Source organism: Taeniopygia guttata, chromosome 12 (genome assembly GCF_048771995.1).
Source record: "Taeniopygia guttata chromosome 12, bTaeGut7.mat, whole genome shotgun sequence".
Classification (NCBI taxonomy): Eukaryota; Metazoa; Chordata; class Aves; order Passeriformes; family Estrildidae; genus Taeniopygia; species Taeniopygia guttata.
Genome location: NC_133037.1, coordinates 20,286,405 through 20,306,683, shown reverse-complemented (window position 1 = coordinate 20,306,683; position 20,279 = coordinate 20,286,405). Strand labels below are relative to the sequence as shown.

The 20,279-nt window shown below is 41.3% G+C and overlaps 1 protein-coding gene across 20 annotated transcripts in view; it reads left to right on the top strand.

Annotated features, from left to right (window-relative positions):
* Positions 1 to 10,765, top strand: part of FGD3 (FYVE, RhoGEF and PH domain containing 3) — a 96,439-nt gene extending 85,674 nt beyond the window's left edge. For 13 of the 20 annotated variants that reach the window (XM_072934629.1, XM_072934624.1, XM_030283482.4 and 10 more), the window contains 5 exons: positions 192 to 314; positions 2,601 to 2,753; positions 3,441 to 3,581; positions 7,870 to 7,935; positions 9,360 to 10,765. In XM_072934629.1, the coding sequence (XP_072790730.1) occupies positions 192 to 314; positions 2,601 to 2,753; positions 3,441 to 3,581; positions 7,870 to 7,935; positions 9,360 to 9,584 (708 nt within the window). In that variant the 3' untranslated portion in view covers positions 9,585 to 10,765. Of the gene's footprint in view, positions 1 to 191; positions 315 to 2,600; positions 2,754 to 3,440; positions 3,582 to 7,689; positions 7,783 to 7,869; positions 7,936 to 9,359 lie in introns of all 20 variants that reach the window. The other 7 variants (XM_072934626.1, XM_030283484.4, XR_003962610.4 and 4 more) reach the window with 6 other exon arrangements.
* The last annotated feature ends 9,514 nt before the right edge of the window (positions 10,766 to 20,279 follow it).

The window sequence follows — 20,279 nt, the reverse complement described above, 5'->3', positions numbered from 1 at the left end:
CACAATATGTCCTCCCGAGACCCCCTGATGGTTGAGCCAGCCCTCCAGCTGAGGCAAGCAGTGGAGTCATGCAAATTCTTTCCCAAAATGGTGTGAACCCCTGAGAGGATCTTTGTCAGTAGAACTCTATGAACAATTTTGCCATTGTTTTTTATTATTTTTTAATCACATATTTGTACTTTTAATTTCAGAGTGATTCCTCTAGGAAATCTTCCAAATCCAAGCGAGACAAAGAGAAACAATCTTGTAAGAGCTGCGGCGAGAGCTTCAATTCCATCACCAAGAGGCGGCACCATTGTAAGCAGTGTGGGGCAGTAAGTATCCTAGCATGCTCAGCTCTTGAGTTTCTTCTGCAGACACCATTGAAGACCATTTTTAATTTTATCAGTGCAGGGACTAAAAGACATTCTGGTTCATGGCAAGTCATTGACAGAGCAGGTTTTTCCACTTGCTTTACTCTCTGGATATCGGGGGGAAAACCAGCAAAACTGGTGCAAGAGTCCTAGTTTGTGCTGGTTTAAAGGCAAATTCAGTGCCTCAGTGAAGAGAAAGAAAGGTGGTGCTTTTCCTAGGGGTGGGTGTGTATCTGTGGAGGGGATTATAGTTTGTTTGCAGAAGCAATGGCCTTAAGACAGCCTCACTTCCCCCAGACAGCAGCTCTTCTAAAATGAACAGCTGAACATGTAATATTAAAGATGATACTAAGCTATTAGAGAGTATCCAAAGGAGGGCAATGAAGATGGTGAAGTGGAGCCATGTGAGGAGCAGTTGAGGGCACTTCTCTTTAGCCTGGAGAAGAGGAGACTGAGGGGAGATTCACTGGGTCAATAACTTTCTCTGAGGGGAAGAGGAGGGGCAGACTAATCTCTTTCTGTGATCTCTTTCTAGAACCCAAGGGAAAGACCTGAAGTTGTGTCAGGGCAGGTTTAGGATGGATGTTAGAAAGACGTTCTTCCCCCAGAGAGTGGTCAGGCACTTGAACAGACTCCCCAGGGAAGCAGTCACAGCACCAAATCTGCCAGAGCTCCAGGAGTGTTTGCACAACACTCTCAGGCATAGAGTGGGATTCCTGGGGATACCCTCTGCAGGGCCAGGTGCTGGACTTGGTGATCTTTGCGGGTCCCTTTCCACTCAGCATACTCTGTGATTCTGCGTTTCTTTCCCTAAATAAATGTTGTGCAAAAGTGTTTTCCTCCTGCTTGAAAAACCAAATAAAATCCGTCTCAGAGAGGCAAGGCTGGGTTGCTGAAGGCCCTTAGCCATCTCCCCTAGAGCCATTTATTGATGGCTGAATTGCCTTTTCCTTTCTGTAAATCATAACCATGGCCAAGATGAAAAGGATTTCTGCAAAATAATTTGAAACCTCATTCAGTGTTCCTAATGTAACAGTAAGAGTAATGTTATTTAAATAACGTTAGTCATTTGAAGTAGAGATAAATTTTCAGCTGCAGAGAGATCTAAATGTATAGTGAAGATGTTTAAAGAAACCTCAGTCTCAGTAACTGAAATTAAATTGCTGTGGAGGAGGCATTTCTACCATAGACTTGGGGTTTTCAACCTTCTGGGGGTTTTTTTATTAAATCATGAAATACATTTCTGGGGGTTTAAAATATCCCATTGGAAAGTCAGTGTTACTAAAGAAACTAAATAATGTCTTTCTCCCGGGAACAGAGAGATAACAAGAATTACAGAATTAATAATTTATTGTTAAACCGTTGTTTGTTGCGCAATGCTTTGTGGTGTGGCAATAGCATTTGAATTAAAGAAGTTAATTTTTCTCAAGGAAAGACTATCATATTGCTAAAAATGCTGTCTTGCTTTTGTTTGGGTAACACTCCCTGAATTAAGGCAGTCCTCTTCAAATAGTAATTAAGTCTTACAGTGAACCATGTAACAACATATGTGTGTGCTGTGGGTTTTTGGTTATTATTGTACAGAATCCATGTCCATCAGGCTGACACTCTGGGGACAGTTTCTCTCCCTGGAGCAGGTGTATTAGAGACAAATTTTTAGCATGAAAACAGGTTTTGGAGCTGAAGATCCAGCATTGTTTCCAAGCACTGGTGCCTCGGGCCCAATGTGCCACTGCACGCTCTTGGCAGCTGAGGCAGACAAATAAATTTTAATGGATAATATATTGGACTATGTTCTTAAAATAGTTGGTACTTTCTGGATTACTCAGTTCTCCAAGAATTGAGAGACTTGATTGATGAGGAATATCAGCCACTTTCACTCTGAAAATCAGTCCTTCTTAGACCATTAAAAAGCACTAATTTCTTCATCAACTTAAGCTCTTTTTGACTTATAAAAGCTTGTAAGAAAAGACAAGAAGAGCAAACTTGCATGATGTTAGTCACACAGTATTTCCCCAAAGACATAAGTTTTCTTTTATTTGGTATTTTGCTATATGGCATGGGATCACAAGCACATTAATTATTAATGGAGGTAGATATAGTGAATATTATATTGGTCTCTCTATCTTACATTTACGTTATCTTTCATAGAGTTTTGCTTTACTAACAACCATTCTGCAAGTCAATTTCTTTGGTAAAGGGTTGTGTTTTAAACATGACTAATTAAACACCATCTGTCTGTTACAGGTGATCTGTGCAAAATGCTCTGAGTTTAAGCCACTAGCAGATAACAGCCGCCATAATCGAGTGTGTAAAGAGTGTTTCCTGCAGCTCCCAGCAAGCCCCTGCAGCCCTGGGGTGGAAGCAGTTGGGGAACAGAAGAAAAGACTAGCTGCAGAGGTACAGTCTTTGGCTAAGAAACTTTGTGAGAGTCTCTCCTTTTTTAGTGTATTTATTAAAAACTATCAAATTTGTTTTCTTTTCTGCCCCAATATGCTATTTAATCCTCTGACCTATAAATCTTATTGAACACACCTGCAGCCTGGATGCTGTTTGTAGATAGTGAGTGTTCATCATAGGATGCTGATCACACAGGTGTGCATACATGTTTCGCAGCTAAGCTTCAGCTTCCAAACTTACAAAAAAGAAGGAAAACCCTCTGACTTCTTTTTATTATGGTGTATTTCCAATCTTGAGCTGTGCACAGTAACTATTCAAAAAATAGGATCTATTTTTTCACTTTTAATTCCATGTAGCAACTCTGTTGCTTGGGGGCTTTGTCAGCTTTGTACCTAAACATGTCCAAGATCTCAGCAATGGTGGTTCAGCCTCTGCCTCTGTTACATGGAATTATGTTACTTCTTAATTAATATTAGTATATAATAATTATCAGTATATAATAATTTCTTAATCATGATTAGTATATAATAATTGTTGATTTCTTATTTGGTTAGGGCCTACCCAACATTGGCCCTCAAGTGTTATTTGACTCTGCACCACTTCAGTATTTTATATTTAATTCTAAGTATTTTGCATGCTTAAACATAAATGAAAACAGCTCTGTTTTATTTTTTCCCCTTCATCCAGAAGCAAGGCATCCTTATGGCTGAAAACAGCCTCTTCAGCAGCTACCTCCAGTTTCTTGAGAAAGGGAAGACTTGGTACAAAATGTGGGTGACCATCCCTAAGAGTGAACCTCTTGTTCTGTATCTGCAAGGAAGCAGCCAGGTAAGATGGCATTCATGAGGGCTAACACACAGAGAAAGAAAAGCATAAGTTTAAATATGCTGAGGTGAGAAATGGGTCAAAGGATTTGGCTTGGTTTCAACAACAGAACTAAATTTCCTATTCTGGATATGACACAAAGCCTCAGAGATTTTAGGTTACCTTGTTACCTTGTTATCAGTACTTACTGCTGATACAGTTGTGAGCAAATGTTAAAGCTCATTCCTTTTGCATTCAAATTTTTAGCAAAAAAAGGGGACAAAACAAGGATAATTAAGTTATGCTTTAGGTTTTTAACATTTCAGACAGATATAGGCAAGGGTTGTATTTTGCTGTTGTTAGGGAAAACACTTTCCTGTTAAATATATAGAACTGCAAAGGAGGCTGGATATTGCAATTGTTGGAGCCACTGGTTCAAGCTTTTTTTTTCAAACTTAGTTCTGGATTGATGGGATAGAGGAATTTGTGAAAATGTAGATGTTCTTTAGCCTGAAAAATTGTAAAGCTCCTTGTCATAGCACAGGGGGGTTTATCTTTAATTTAAATACTTATAAGAGTTTTTTGTCTCTAAATGCACTGTTGAAGCTAACTAGCATTTGTGTGTGATGAAAATCAAGGGATAAAAACATCTATATCCAAACTAGAAATATCTGTCATGCTTCCTTAGCACTGAAGAATGACAATGGTGAAAGGAGATTCCTCGTATCCAGTTTTGCATTTGGTATTTGACACATTTATACAGAGCTTTGTTTTATCTCCTATGTGGGATGGAAGTAGTAATGGAACTGAATTCAGGCAGCAATTACCTTGCTGTAGTTGTAGTGATAAAAATATTTTCTTTTTATTAGCATCTGTTTGTGGCTAGGAACAGTCAAGGAAATAAATTTTCCCTCTGATTTTACAAAGCATTTCAGAGTAAAGCTCACCCTGTAGCTGATCAACAAATACTACACCTTGCTGTTAGAGTTGTGTTCATTTTGCAGCTTGTCAGCAGGAGCACCTCTGGCTTTAAGTAAGTTTGTGTAATGTTTTAAACATAGTGCTCAAAGAGGCTGAAAGCTTGAATTTGGAGCTTCAGCTCCCTTGGCTCCATCTGTGGTTCCAACCTCACAGTTAGTATGCCTCCAATTTGTCCTGCAGACAGTGAGCTGCCTGGTTTCCCTCCTAGTCAGTGGGACATGCATGGCTGAAATTACACATTGGAAAAGCAAACAGCCTCAGACAAGGCACTAAAACAGAGGCAACAAATGCAGTCTTTGGCTCTCTCTGGAGTCAGGGTCTGGAGAAAGGAACAAAGCTTTTAAAAGCCAAGCAGAGAGAACAGTGTCACCCACAGAACTTTTCAACTGATGTGCAAGCTGTGTCTCAGGCAAGGGCCAGCGCAAGCCCTGCATCCACACAAACCAAGCTAGATTGTCTCATACTTGGGCAAGGAGAGTGGGAATAGAGGGAGAGAAGTTTAAATTCTTTGGCCTTCCTCACACAGAAACAATGTGTGTCATCTAAGAGGTGGCAGGGGTGAGAAGTTGAGAGGAAGCAACACCCCATACACAGTATGATTGAGAATTTCTCCTACTGCCCATCTGATTGTTGCAGTACAGCACAAATAATAATCCATGGACATAAAGCACCTGCATTCAGTGCAAACTCAGTGATGCTTAATTCTGCAGGCCCCACCTGACAGTCATGTAAAACCACAGATGGAAGCTGGAAGAACTTCTCTGCTTCAGTTGCTATGTACTTTGTCCATGTCCTGCCAAATTTGATCTTGAGCCTCTGCTGATATTATTAGTAAGACCCTATTTTTTTTTAGGTGAAAAGGGTGCCTTTGGCACTGATTGTCAATTTTATGATAGTTAAATTTAGAGATTAGTGTCCTCAACTATTTCAGGGGTGAGACAATTCTCCCAATAAAGTATCAAGAAAGCAAAAGAACAAGGTTATTTATGTTACATTCCAAAACCAGTATTTACTGTCAGGAATGAGACTATAAACAACAAAAGTTATTCCTTTCTTCAAGGGCCTGCCATTCCCATTTGTATACTTCAATTTGCATCCAACTGCAAGAAAAAATTAGGAAGTCTTATTTCTTGATATTAATCCAACATTCTTGTTAATTCTGGTTTACATAGGATACACTAAACTTCTGAGGAAAATCTCTTCCAGAGCTTCATTACTGGTGTCTGGAATCAGTTGGGAGCCACTCATATGCTTAAAATATTATTTTCCCAGACATAGTTCTGTTTTGCACAACCATCTCCATGGATCTCACAGACTTCTTTAGACATGCAATGAAGCATTTCAGTGCCTGAGATGTGTCTTTTGGGAATAATATTGCTAACAATAGTATTAAAGGTCTTGAAACAAACTTATTTTCTAGAAGTTTGAAAGTTGGAGGATTATTGTTAAGAAGAACAGAAATAATAGCTGCCTTTTGGGAAGAAGGAGCAAACCAAGCTGAATCTGGAGCTTTGAACACAGTGAAAGCTTCTTCCTCTGCACTCCTGGCCCTTACGCCAAAGAAGGGATGTTAGTGCGGGCAGAAACATGGCTCACAGATTGAAAATAGCAAGAAAACTGCTCTTTTTGCTCTTTTGTTCCAGGAGAATGAATTTGTCCCCTGAGTGTTCACAGTTCAATTCTTGCGTAAGACTTTTACACATGAGGATTCCCAGCTTATTTAAGTTTGAGAATCATACCAATTTGATTTTTCCTCAGATGGAGAATTTGTACAGCTGTTTGTCATGCTTATCTCAGTGAAATTATAAGAGTTTACTTATAAGCAGAGACCACTTCAAGTGTAAGGAGCAGCAGTTTTAAGATAAATCAGTATTTTCAAGGGCTCCACCTGGACCTTCTGCCCCAGTTGGCCTTGTAAAATGCACAGCTACTTGCAAAGCTCTGACATTAACTTACCTGAGTGAGACATGCAAAGGCTTCCAGGACAGCTGGAGAAGTAATAGATTTTGGAGAAATATGAAGGGCAAAACTAGTATAGCTAGAGATAGTATATTTATATATATATCAGATCAAGCTTGATCCAAGAGAAAATGTTGCTTTTTAAAGAGAAATTTTTCATTCATCATCTAAATGTGATTTACCTTTAGAAAATAAGAGAGTAGCTGAGATTGAAATTGAGCTCAGAGTTTTTGAGATGTGGGTTTTTTTTTTTTTGCTTGCCTGTTGATCCTGTTTAGTAGAAGCTTTACCTGGCCCTGCACTAAAATCTGCTTGCCCTTTTTTGGTCCTGAAGATCACAGGAGTCTCTCAATGACTTGTGTAAGGTTGGGGTTAGATCATGAGTGGATAAAGAGGGGAGTTTGAGTAGAAAAAAACAGGGATTTTCTAAGCCCACTTGGAAGTAGGAGGGGGAAAATGTCATTGGTGGGTCACTCTTGTCCAAGAGGGCTTATACGTGTCAAAGAGCTGTGCATGTATGCAGGGGTGCCTGAAACAGAACTTCCTGTGTGGTGGAACTGAATTGTCTGTTCCCAAATCTTAAACTCTGTGTGTTGCAATGGCTGTAACAAAGCAATTAATACATGCTACTCTAATTACCTAGATAAATAACCCATTTGTGTTATGCTGCTGAGCGTCAGAATGAGGTGCAGATTCTTGTGATTGCTGACAGTATTATACATCTGCTAAATTTTTATCTATCACTCACTCACTATCTGAGGAAAATTATTGTAATCAGCCCTAAAGTGAAGCTCTTTCAGCACTGGGTATTTTGGTTTGATGAAATACCAGTATTATGCAGTCATATTATATTGCATGAATAAATATTTTTTTAAAATACAATCCAACCAGCCAAATCCTGTAGGCTCTTAAAATGACAACATGAATTTCATCTCTCATATAAGGCCTGTAAATCCTACTTACATGCTCAGTATAAGGCTGGAATTCCTCATGGGTGCATAATAGCCGCTGGATTTGCTGGGCTTCAGGTAGGAGGGAAGGGCTCAGCAGCAAAGGACATCCACAGATGCTGCTGGTGCCAAAAAGAAGTCTGGACTGGGGTTGGGGTATTCCTCAAGGCCAAATGCTTCACTTTTACCTCTCAGTAGTACAGCTTTTCAGAGATAATGTAAATCCCTTCCTTTTGGATCAGGCAGGTACAGGCAAAGTGTCAAGGGCAGCATATTGAGGGAGGATGCAAGACCAAAGGCAGACTGCTTAATTTACCTGTGTCTGCACATGTTGGGTAGGTGCAACACATACAATTTAAACATCAATTTGCTCTTACGGTGCACTTCGTGGCTACAAATAACATCATTTGTCATTGTCATAGGCAACTACAATTTTTCATTTGACAAGCCTAAATGTCTACTCTTCCAAACCAAGACCAGTGAAGCAGGCATGGTTGAGTTTGCATGTGCTCTTGTGCATTTGTGTTAATCAGTCCCATGGCTGCTTGCTTGAGCAGTGCCACGTGTGCCGGAGCTGCTCTGTACATGCCAGTTCTTCTGCATGAGCAAGACCTTCCTGTTTTTAGAGATGTGGCTGTGGTTTCAGGGAATAGAAACTGCATTTAAGACTAGTTACACTCAAATGGCAACTGAGTGTAACTTTCGCCTTTGGCCTAAATCTGCCTTGAATCTCGTTGAACAGTGCTTCATCTTGAAACAGTTGGACTCTGGCATTTTTGCATAACAGTAACAAGCCATAGATTAATAAATCAAGAAGCCTATATTGATAAACTGTATTAATAAACTGTGATACAGTTTTGACTGTATTTCGTGTCCTGTGTTAACTGTATTTAGTTAATGTATGTGTCTGCATTGATGTGAGCAGTTTTGATACTGAAGACAAAGTCTGAGAAAAGTAGGCATCTTTTTTGGCCATTTTTCTCAGAGTGTTGGTCCTCTTCCAGATTTACCAAGTCATCTGCATTTGGTGTGGGCTGACAAAAGAATGACTTTGCCACTTCTCTGTGGGATGCTACATTAGCTTTGGTATTGGGCTGCAACACAAGCAGCTGCTATAGAAGGTGACAGCTTTGTACAGATGCTTGATGCCTGTGTGATTCAGACTTAGTTTGCGGACTCATCTTTAGAACCACTTTGCTGGGAGCAGTTGAAAAGGTTGCTTGGCCATGGCACACCTTGCCTTGCTAAAATATGTCTTTTCTTGAGAGCTTAGGAGAGGAGTTTGTTGATGCTCAAGATGTGACTTTTAGAGAGCTGTACTGCTCCTTAGATCTGTGAGTCAATCTGACTTTGACAGGATGGTCAAGAATTTGAGCATTGGCTTTCTTGACATCTCTCAAAGGCATCATAAATTACTGAAAATCAAAAATTGTCTTTTCTTTCAAAGACTTTTCCCTTGCCCTTTAGTTACCTTGGTGTCTCTCAGGGTCCAGCTTTGCTTAATTGCTTCCTTTTAACCAATCCTAGAAAATATCCCATGATGTTCAAAATGGACAACACTAAACTCTTCTCAGCTGGTTTCCATTGCCTGTACCTAATGTAGAGGAATTTTGTAAAAGACACACGCATAAGTTACATGAAATGATATTAAAATCCCTGGCCATATTTACTGTGAAAGGAAACCAGTGAAGTAAGAATAAAGCACCACTAAGTCATTGCTTATTGCTGTTTAAGCTGAGCAGTCGGTTCTGCTTTGTCCCTGCTTCCTTTGCTGCAGCACTGAACAAGGAGCCTGGGACTGTGTCCATGTGCTTCCCGCAGTGTGTGCCCGCCGGCTCCGTGCAGTGTGCCCCCGCCCACACCTCCAACTGCACTTGGTCTTCAATCCTTACATTTGTTTTCTCTCCTTTAGGATGGACGAAGCCCCCGTCCAATCCCTCTGCCTGGCTATGAAGTCAGTTTACCAGGTTCTGGCGAGAAGTTTGATATGAAGCACGTTTTTAAGCTTTGCCAGTCCCATCAAACTCTCTATTTCAGTGCAGAAGATGAAGAGCTACAGATAAAATGGATGGAAATTCTCACCAAAGCTGCCAAAGGGGAGACTGAGGATACAGCTGAAGGGCTCAGCAACCCATAGAGCAAGTTTCATTTAGTTCCTTTCTTACATGCTATAGACCATCACTTGAATTTGGTATTCATGGCACTTTGGAATCTATATGGCTTTATATTTTCATGTGTCTGCATAGGAAGTTCAGTGATTTCTCACCTTTTATTGTATATTTTTCAAGTACAGTAGTTACCTGCCATATATTATGTTAAAGAAAAAAGTAGTTATAGTTGTTCGTGGTGTCAATGCTGGTTTAAAACAAAAGACAAGGAGCAAAGCATTAATTTTAACAAAGGTAATGGAAAATCATCCATCTTGTTTTCTTAAATGTATATTTTCCAGTCCTTTTGATTGCTGTTGAGTGCAGGTTGTGTATAGTCTGTGATTAGTTCTATAAATGCTGCCTTTTAAGTTAAATGTTGTAAAGGCTTGTGCTGGCCACTGACATTCCATTCTCTGCCTCACCCTCCTGGTTAGGTCTTTGTGATGTGTGAGCAATGAACTGAGTATTTTCCTTTTGCTAAAACCATGTCTCTGCTGTTTTGAGATGACCTGTTCAAATGACAAATACTTAAAAGGGACTTCTAAAAATAACTGCAGATGGTGGAGAACAGAACATTAAGAAGTCTCATTGATTTTAAGCATTTATTATATTGACTGCTTTCTTCTGGAACCAATACCTTCCTTCCTTCTATTGGAACCCATTTTGATGTAAGTGAACAAACATTTTAACTGCAAACTGGGTTATGATCAATAAACAAGAACATTTTTAGTACACACCATACAAAAAGGTGACTTTTTTGTTGTATTGGTTAATTTAAGTGGCCTAGATTTTATTTATATAATTTGTAAATAATGTTTCATAAGTATTTTAAGAATTTTTTTTAAAACTTCAGCTAATTAACAGGATTTAGTACATAGTGTAAGAGATATTTGTATGAACTGAATTTGTAATTTAATTTTCCTGTTCACCTGTTTTTGTCTTATTTTCAAACATAAGTGCTTATCTATTTAAATAAAAATTCCTGCAGTTAACTCCTGAGCCAGATTTCGAAGGCGTAGCAAAGTTTAGGTCAACAGTTAATATAGTTTAAAAAAATTATAAAAGTCTAAAACAAACAAAAAAAAAAGGCATGTCTGTTCCTAGTCATAGTAAGCATGTAGTATCAATCAAAATGAAATAAAATCTGTCACAGTACTGTATTTTTAAATGATTTGGTTTAACTTTTGTTTCCTCTTCAGCCTTCTACATTTTCTGATATTGAGAGAGAGAAAGAAATGCTCCATACACAGTCTTTTAGGATTGTTAAAAATTAGTGATATGCATCAGTGAGTATTTTTTGGACCTACAGAAAAGGACTTATCCTTGTTTGGGGTTTGGTTTATTTTTTACATTGGTGAATAAATAATCTATATGAAGTCCATGATGATAAAAAAATTAGATGCCATGTATTTTATTATCTACTGGAAAATTTTCTTTCTTCTTCCACCCACCCTTTCCCAACAGTCTACATAGAAAAGATTTCTTGAAGAGCAGCTTTTACCATGAAAAGAAATTATTTACAGTGTGTATTATTTCTTCTCCTAAGCTTCCTTGAAAATGTAATGATCTAGAATGCTTATCTTGAAAATTTACTCATTTAAGTAACATTTCTGGTTTGGAGGTGGGGTTTTTGTTTGTTTGTTTACAATGTGTTAACATTCTCTCATTCTATGATTTTAAGCAAATCAAGGGAAATGTGCTTAGTGGACACATTAACAAACCAACATGCAGTAATGCAAGAGCAAAGTACCCTCAGAGAACAGCCCCAGGCTACAGAATGCTGTTGTAGGAGAGTCTCTCTTAGTCGGCATTGATTGATCAGTACAAGGTCCCAGAATACAGTGCTACTGTCAAATCACAATCACATGCTCTGAGAAATCACCACACATCTCCGAAGGCTTGTCCTAAATTTACAGCAGGATCTAATCTCATCCAGATCAAAGGCTGGAGGGTTAGGACCTTTGTTTCATTCTCCTTCTTCATCTCCTCTCCTTTGGAAGGAAGTGGGAACTCCCAAAGCTGAAGAAAATGGTGTTGCTGATGCTATTTGTCATAAAAGCTGTAAGCTTTAGACTTTCCTTTGTCATAAAAGCTGTTCTTCTGAACTCAGCCTGCTTCTCTGCAGAAGGTTAGCACAGGGACTAAGCATCCCATAAATACTACATATGCCTTCGTATTAGTGCATAAATAAGATTTAAGCCACTAATAGCCCCTTTCTAGCTCTGTATAGAGCTGAATTATATGTGCCAGCCATGATAAGACCAGAGAAAAAAATTTAGATGTTGCAGCAGCGGTTAAGTTCAACCAGGGCACTGAATTTTGATGAAGTGGGGATAAAAGTACAATACCCATAGTTGTGGTGTCCTGACATCAGCACATTTCACAAAAGATGCCAAAATCTCACAATAAGCCAAGAGCCTTCTCCGTGCATGAGGGATGTGGCCTGTGGAGCTCCACCAAGTAGTCTTTTCCACTTTGCTGCTTGCAACCATGAAGTGAAACACACCAGGTCTTTCTGACTGTCTGTCAGGTCAAGGCACCAGACCCTACCTGCCTTATAGACACAATATTCCTACTCTGAGCATGGCTGGGGCAGAATTAAAGCAAGCTGTGGTGCTCTGGGCTCTCGGGCACTGCAGGATGCCCAAGTTCTGCTGTGTTTGGGAGCTAAACCTCACAAATCTTGAGAGAGCTTGCTTGGTCCTTCCTGTCAACAGCTGGATATACCTTTGCTTCTCCAAGAGCTGCTGTCTCTCTCCAAGATGCCCATCATCTCTTGCCTGAATTAAACTGATGTCTGTCATTTTTTTCTGTATTTTTTTTCTGTAAATTGACAATCACAGATTAAGGCTTTGAACAACCCTGGATTTGGTTCAGGAAGATTTCATTAACAAATCAAATAGCTATTTTTAATCTCATTCCCACACATTTTTAATTCTGAGTGTTAATTTATTAATTTTCCTAATAAAATGTGGTGTTATGCCCTCAGAAAGAAGAGCTGGCAAAGGCAAAATTACAAAGATCTGGCAAGGGGAAAAGGCAGTGACAGAGCAAACAGACGGGGCCTGTCTCCAATTATTTATTTCCTTTCTAGAAGTGGGATGCATGTTGGTAGGTGGCTTATTTTGCAGGTGGTGTGAAAGTGAGGTGATCAGGATGAGGAATAACATTGAGCTATGACTCGGAGAGACACGGCGTTCCAGAAATTATCTGGATCCAGTTGATCCACCTACATTTGAGCCTTTGGTACTGTACAGGCAATACCTGAGGTCTACCTCTGTCATCTTTGAGCTTGGACAAGACTCACTGTCAGCTCCAAGACTACAGGAAATCAAACCAGTCAATTAAGAAGTTTTATTTGAAATCAATGTCTCAGCTCAAGATGATGAAGAAGTAAGTTGTGTTTTTGCTAAATGATGTGTGACCTTTTAATATCTGTGGCTCATTAATATCCAGATTGCTCATGGATATCAGGGGTATTGTGTCCAGGGTCCATCAGGGGCAAAGTCGGCATGGACAAATCTACTGAGAAACAGGAAAACTGAAATGGATGGTCCTTACCTGCTGTGTCTGCTGCAGAGCAGCAGCACCAGGGAATCTGGGCCAGGTTTTCACAGAGGCAAACAGGACAGATCCATTCAGATATACTTTTTATTATCCACCTTAATCTCTTATAAAAGGGCTAGATTTCAGTGTACTCATTCGGTTTACTCATTCTCCAGCCTCTGTGTTGGCTATGATGTGTTACACAGGGTTCATTGACTGAGGGTTTAGGAGAACTAGTGCCACCATATCAATGCCTGGTTGTGATCAAATAAGAGTTTTTGCTAAATCATAGAATCACAGTATTGTTTGGATTGGAAGGGACTTTAAGATCATTTTGTTCCACCTCCTACCGTGAGCAGAGTTACCTTCTACTATCCCAGGGTGCTCCACGCCCTAGTGTTCAATCTGGCCTTGGACTCTCTAGGTATGGGGCAGCCACATCTTCTCTGGGCATCCTGTGCCTGGGCCTTACCACCCTCACAGGCAGAATTAATTTATTTCTTCAATCTAAACCCCATGAGTCCCCACGAGGTGAACACAATCATATACATGTATGTAAAACTGCTTCTAAAGGTGATGCAGGGGAGGGAATGTACATCCCAGATCTTTTTTCTGTTTTCATGGAAGTCCTTGTCACTCACAGATGTTCACAGCTGCTTGAGAGAGAAAGATGACAGGGCTGTGAGTTTCTTGTTTGATGCTGGAAACATCAAACAAGATGTTTCCATAAACATTCCATGGACATAAAATACAGTAGAGTAGTGAAAATGAGGGATATGTTTTTATGTCCATTATAAACGTCTTCCGAGATGGAACAAAGTAATCACTGTGCTGGAGCACACTGGGACTGTGTGTATGTCCGTCTCCCTTCTCCAACAGTGATGTGGAGATGAAGCTTGTGGATTTGAGAGGTGAGCACCTGTACCTGCCCAGAGCACAGCATAGCCGGCTGAGGAGCCTGTTTCCAGCCATGGCCAAAGCAGATGTGAAGAAACACGTATGGATGTGTGACTGCCAGCTGCCTAATGCTCAAAGATATTTCAAGCTAGCGATGGTACCTAGCCTTTAATAACTCCTTAGAGGATTTTTGACCTAGAACTTAGCTGATGATATTTTTCACTTTTTTTTTTTTTTTTTTTTTTTTTTTTTTTTTTTTAATATCCACAATATCCTGTGTCAAAGAATTCTGTACCTAAAGCCCATCTTGGCTAGAAAGTTTCTTCCCTTTTTTGAAGCTGTAGTGCTGGCACCTTCCAGGTCTGGCCTGGGAAGCAGCACTGAACAGCTCCCCTGTAACCTTCCTCAGGACCCTGAGGTTACACAGAACTCTCCTGGGTCTTCCCAGGTGTCTCTTTCTGTAGGTAAAGAGCCTGTTTCTTTGTTCCTTGCTGGGTAGCTCTGATCACATTTGTTTCCCCTCCTTGAGTCTCCTTTCTTTGACCACACAGGACATGAGGTGGGTCAAGGGCAGATGCTGGGGCAGGGAATTTTTTTCTCTCACATTTCTGTCCCAGACTATTTATATCTGGGGCAAATAATACTTGAATATTTCCCCTTTTCAGCATCTTGTGCCATTTTGACTGTCTTAAACAACAGTGATATGCCAGGGCTTTGCTGGTGAGCAGTATTTCCCTTGTTCAGTCCCTTAAGCAATCTTGAAGAAGAAATATTAACCAGTATCAGCTCATGTTTTGAAGTTGATGCTGGACATGTACATGCATATCCTTCAATCACTGCCCTTTGCTAAATGAGCAAACTGACAATGTTACAGAGTATGTGTGCAATTATATTTAAATGCACCATTTAGAGACTGTAACAAATTCCATTATGTGAATTGAAAAGTGCAAAAGGTTAAAATATAAATCGCTTTATAAAATTGCAACAATCCATTTAAAACAGCACAGGGGAAATGCAGAACTGTGAAAAGCACTGAGCATCTACCATAAAATAAAATAAATCTTTATTTACTAGAATGGGCACTGGGCACATCCTTGGCTCGTACAAATTGATGGATTTCATTTCTGCTCTCTGTTAAATTAGCTGAGGATCCGACCAGATAGCTTTGTTTGATCTTTAAGAATTTCTGCTTCCTGCCAAGACTGAGATAATCAGTGATTTACAGCACAGGTTTTACTATCCCTAGATGCACAGGAAACTTGAGCAGGATGTCTGCTCCGCATGTGGAGACAAGACCCAGCAGGTTTTCATTGGTCTTGGCTTGCAAATAGTTAATGCTCTCTCTCTACAGTGAATTTCCCACCATTTCTCCTAGCACAGAGAAAACCTGACCCTACAGTATTATTCCAATAGCTGCTAATTTTTTTTTTTTTTTTTTTGCCTGAGAGATCAATTTTGTGTCAAATTTGTGGCATGTTAGCAATTCTTCCCTGATTTCTGAAGTATGCACTAGGTTTAGGATAATAATGCATTTCTGTAAGTCTGTAATGAAATTGTCACTCAGGAACAGCACACTAACGCTTTACTATGCTCCTTAGAGATTGCTTCCTGTTGCTGTTTTGAAGGGATAAAAGCAAATCTAATAAGCATCTTTTGCAAGGGTATAAAGTTTCTGGTGTCACATGAGCTCAATCTTCTGAGCTACAGATCAGATCGCCAGGATTTGATCACATGTGCCAACTTCACCATACAAACCTCACCCCGGCACCATGGTTCAGGACAGCTTCTGAGCAGGTTCCACCAAGAGAGTGGTGTTTCTCTGAAATGAGGGAAAATTACTTGCTATTCACAAGGGCATAGAGTGATAGGACAAGGGGAACAACTGTAAGCTGAAGGAGGGCAGTGTTAGACTGGCTATTCGGAATAAATTCTTTACTAGAAGGGTGGTGAGGCCCTGGCACAGGCTGCCCAGAGAAGCTTTGGCTGCCCCATTCCAGGAAGTGTCCAAGGCCAGGTTGGATGGGTCTTGGAGCAGCCTGGGACAGTGGAAGGTGTCCTTGGCCATTGCAGGGGGTGGAACTGGATGGACTTAAAGGTCCCTTAACCATTCTGTTTCTTTGTTTACTTTAAGCTTATAAAATATAGAGCTCCTATCTGGTAGAGAATGACCAGATATAGAATGAATATCCTGACATTTGTAAAAAGTAGATATTAGGACAAGGAAATTAGTAAATTAGTAACTGGAATTGTGCTGATTACCCCAGTGCTGGAGGAGATAGCTTTTGTTCACAGCAACATTGTATCTTGGAATGAAGACACAAACGATTGTTCTCAGAGTGTTTGTTTTTCCAAGCTACAAAACAGAATGTGTATTGATACCACTTGGCCTGTCACACTGTATTTATTAATTTCTATAAAAGAAGGAACAAAAATGTTCCCTCCTGAACTTAGTTTAGCATTTTCAGGCTCTGATGAAATATCGGAGGCTGAAAATATGTATTATATGTATTATATGGATCTACGTAACTGTGTGCTGCTGTGTTTTTCTATACTGTGGCACTGGACTGCACTTAATGGTAACACAAGAAAATAGTTCCTGAGCTGTGGCCCCAAGCTGAATCCAGCACCTCCCTAACACCTACCAGAAACAAGGAAAACACACTGGAGTTTGCAGCAGGCAAGCAAGTCACATGTTATCAGCTGTGAACCATCTTTACATGAGCACACAAGCACGGCAGAGCTCTGTGCCACTGATAGCCCAGCAGAGTCACTGGAAGAGCCAAAATGGAGCTGGGCGTGGGCATACAGTGTGTCTTTGGCAGAAAGGACTCTCCAGGTCCCTGCATGCAGTAGTCCCTGGTACAGGACCAGGTTGGTTTCTTCCACACAGGGGAGCATCACTCCTCCCTGCTGAGAAAAGCCATACTTTATGCCCATGTCTATCATAGAATCACAGAATGGTTTGGATTGGCAGCAACCCTAAAGCCCATCTTGTTCCACTCTCTGCCTTGAGTGCTGTGTCCAGTTCTGGGCCCCCCAGTTTAGGAAGGACATGGAGGGGCTGGAGCGTGTCCAGAAAAGGGCAACAAGGCTGCTGAGGTGTCTGGAACACAAGTCCTGTGAGGAGCAGTTGAGAGAGCTGGGGTTGTTTATCCTGCGTAAGAGGACACTTAGGGCAGACCTCATCACTCTCTACAACTCCCTCGCAGGAGGGTTTAGCCAGGTTGGGGCTGGGCTCTTCTCCCAGGCAATCAAGAGGATAAGAGGACACAGCCTTATCCTGCACCAGGGGAAGTTTAGGCTTAACATGAGGAAAAGATTCTTCACATAAAGAGTGGTTTGGCATTGGAAAGGGTTGCCCAGGAAGGTGGTGGAGTGTCTTGGTTTGAAAAGACAGGAGTCTGTGAAGGAAGGCAAGAGCCTCCTGTGAAATGGAAAAGGTAAACCCCCTCCCTCTGAATTACCACAATTTCAAAATTAAAAGGCTCTCAGGCAACGATATGGGAATGGGAATAACAGTTCTTTACTAGGGAAAAAAAAACTAAATAAAAAAATGTAATTAGTACAAACAAAACTACTGATAGAGTCAGAAACCTGACACCCTGAGGAATCAGAGTGTTGGTAATAGTCCAGTTAAATGGTGGCTGCTCCTCCTGGAGTGGCAGATGAAATGCTGCTGAAGGGTGAAATCTCTAGAAGGGTGTAGTTTTCTGTGAAGGTCTGGTGATGGAGTAGATGGGCCTGATCTTCCTCTGGGGATCCAGCAGAGAAGAAGCTGCTCCTCTGGGAATCCAGCGACGAGGCTGCCCTGATGGTCCAAAAAATGCTGATTTTATGCAGGTAGAGGTGCTTGGCTCCTCCCTCTGGGTGGAGCATCTCCCAATGGGATGATGTAACTTTACCAGTCATGCAGTGAGTCATTCAATGGCCCATTAACAGAAGATATCACCCCGGGGGGGGGAGACATTGTTCTTGAAAGAGATAAGAAAACTGCCCAACCTCCAACAGATGGCATGCTTATCTTACACGCCAGGACATCGAGTCACCCGTCCCTGGAGATGTTTAAGAAAAGACTGGACATGCCACTAGGTGCCACGGTATGGTTGACAAAGTGTTGTTAGGTCATAGGTTGGACTAGGTCATCTCAAAGGTATTTCCAACCTAGTTAATACTGTGATACTGTGAGTGAAACCTATAGCTGGGAGAGGAGGAAAAGGAAAAGTCAGGGGGCAAAGTGAAGCCATCTCCCTGGGCGAGTAGCACACCACTGATCCAGTATCAGCAACAGATCTGACAACCCAACAGATCATTTAATGTCCCTTCTAAAGGTCGCATTTTTCTTTCAGCAATCTATTGCTGAGCTTTTAGGTATCACACCTGTGCATGTGTAATCTGATTAAACAGAAGCTGAGGATGAGAGCTACAGAACAAGCAAAAGGGGTCTTTATGGTTAAGGCTCTGAGCAGTCTAGGCAAACCCAAGATTCACTGCCTGGGTCTGAGGGGCTGATGCTCAGCTGAGCCAGCCTCAGCTCCTGAGGCTCAGGGAAGAAGGGGATGGCAGCAGGGCCAGCCAGGAGAGGAGAATGGGGATCAGCTTGCTGCTGGAGGGCTGGAAAGCTGTCATCACTGGGCTGGGATCTGGGAGCATGTCCCTGTTTGGGTGGGCAGTGAGGGGCAGGCAGTCCCCTGCAGCCATCCAGGCAGCTTTGCTGGGGACTGTCACTTCAGTAGTCTTGTGCCCTTGGCATGCCTGGGGGCAGCTCTAATAACTAGGATTAAAATAAAGCAGTGTAGGGCAGTTTAGTGAAATCCAACAGTTAAATAATCCCTAAGAAAAAACAGTAAGTGTCTGGCTGAGGCTGTATGGCTTCTCCTGATGCTGAAGATGAAACCAGGGGCCTTAAAAATGATGAAAGCACTCACCTGCAACTAGGAAGGTGAGTGATGTTCTGGGGTGTCACACCACAGGGCTGCCTGCAGTGTTTGAGGACATGTGGAGCAAAACCAGTGCTGTTGGGTTATACATTCCCTTACAAAGCAAATCTGAATGCTGCCACAATGTGAGTGCACTGCTTAATTTGCTTCTGTGAGTAAGGAAAGATTTGACTTGAATTGTGTAACAGCAGCTGCAGGGGTAGTGGCTTACAGAAAAACTACTCTGTCTTTGGTATTCCTCTGGTTCCACTGGACTTGACTGGAGCAGCTACAGTGTCTTGTTGACTTTAATTAGATTGATTAATATTTGGCATTACCGGAAATACAAAGCTAATTTATAAGCTGCAGCATTTTCAAAAATGCTGGGGTTTTGCTATAATGTGACCAAGCATTGCTTTTTGAATGTGGTTTAGTAGTAGGGATGGAAATAGCAGACCCTTATATCTGCAATATTCCTGAGGTCCTGCAGACCCTTATATCTGCAATATTCCTGAGGTCCTCACTGACAGATAAGTTCATAGGAAAGAGCGCTATGGCCAGCAGCATACTGAGCGGTGTCACCTTTTAATGTGGGCATGATCCTGTTCCATTTGATGTTTCCAGAAGAGCTTTAAGAGGTTTTTCAGTCTATTTGGTGCACCTTGGAAATTAATTTCTCTAATCTTCTCCTGAAGACTATTTTTACTCTCTAATTCCAGATGAAAAAAATAATGAGAGGGTGTAACAAGTGGAGAGAGTGTTAATAGCTGCAGTGCTTGGTGTGGGCCTCAGACTATAGGCTCAGCACCAACACTCAGAGCTTCCTCAGCAGAGCCAGTTTCTCCTCTTGTTTTTTTGTGGACACACAGTGCAGACCATTAAAGGCCTTTTTTGGATCCACTGCCGGTGTCAGTAAATCAAGGATCTCAACAAACAATGCTGAGACCCAGACTCACTGTGGTAATGCTGCAAGGGCAGTAAATGACAAGGGGTGACATGGCCAGGATGTGACAAGCACAAAATGACACATGCAGCATGTGCAAGGCACTTGGGTTTCACCAAGTAGCCTGTGTGTGTTTGTGTGTGCCACCCAGCTCCAGACAGGATGATGGATCTGGGAACCTACCAGTGGGTTTAGCTGCAGATCCCAGCGAAAACAAACACAATTTTGTGGACCATAAACTGGATGTATGCGAGAGATTCTGCTCCTGGAATATAACCACATAAAGAGCAGTATACTGTGTTTGCAAGATCAGAACCATGAAAACCAGACTGGGGTACCTGAGGCTCTGCAGGCTCTGACCACCAGCCTGGCTGCATCGG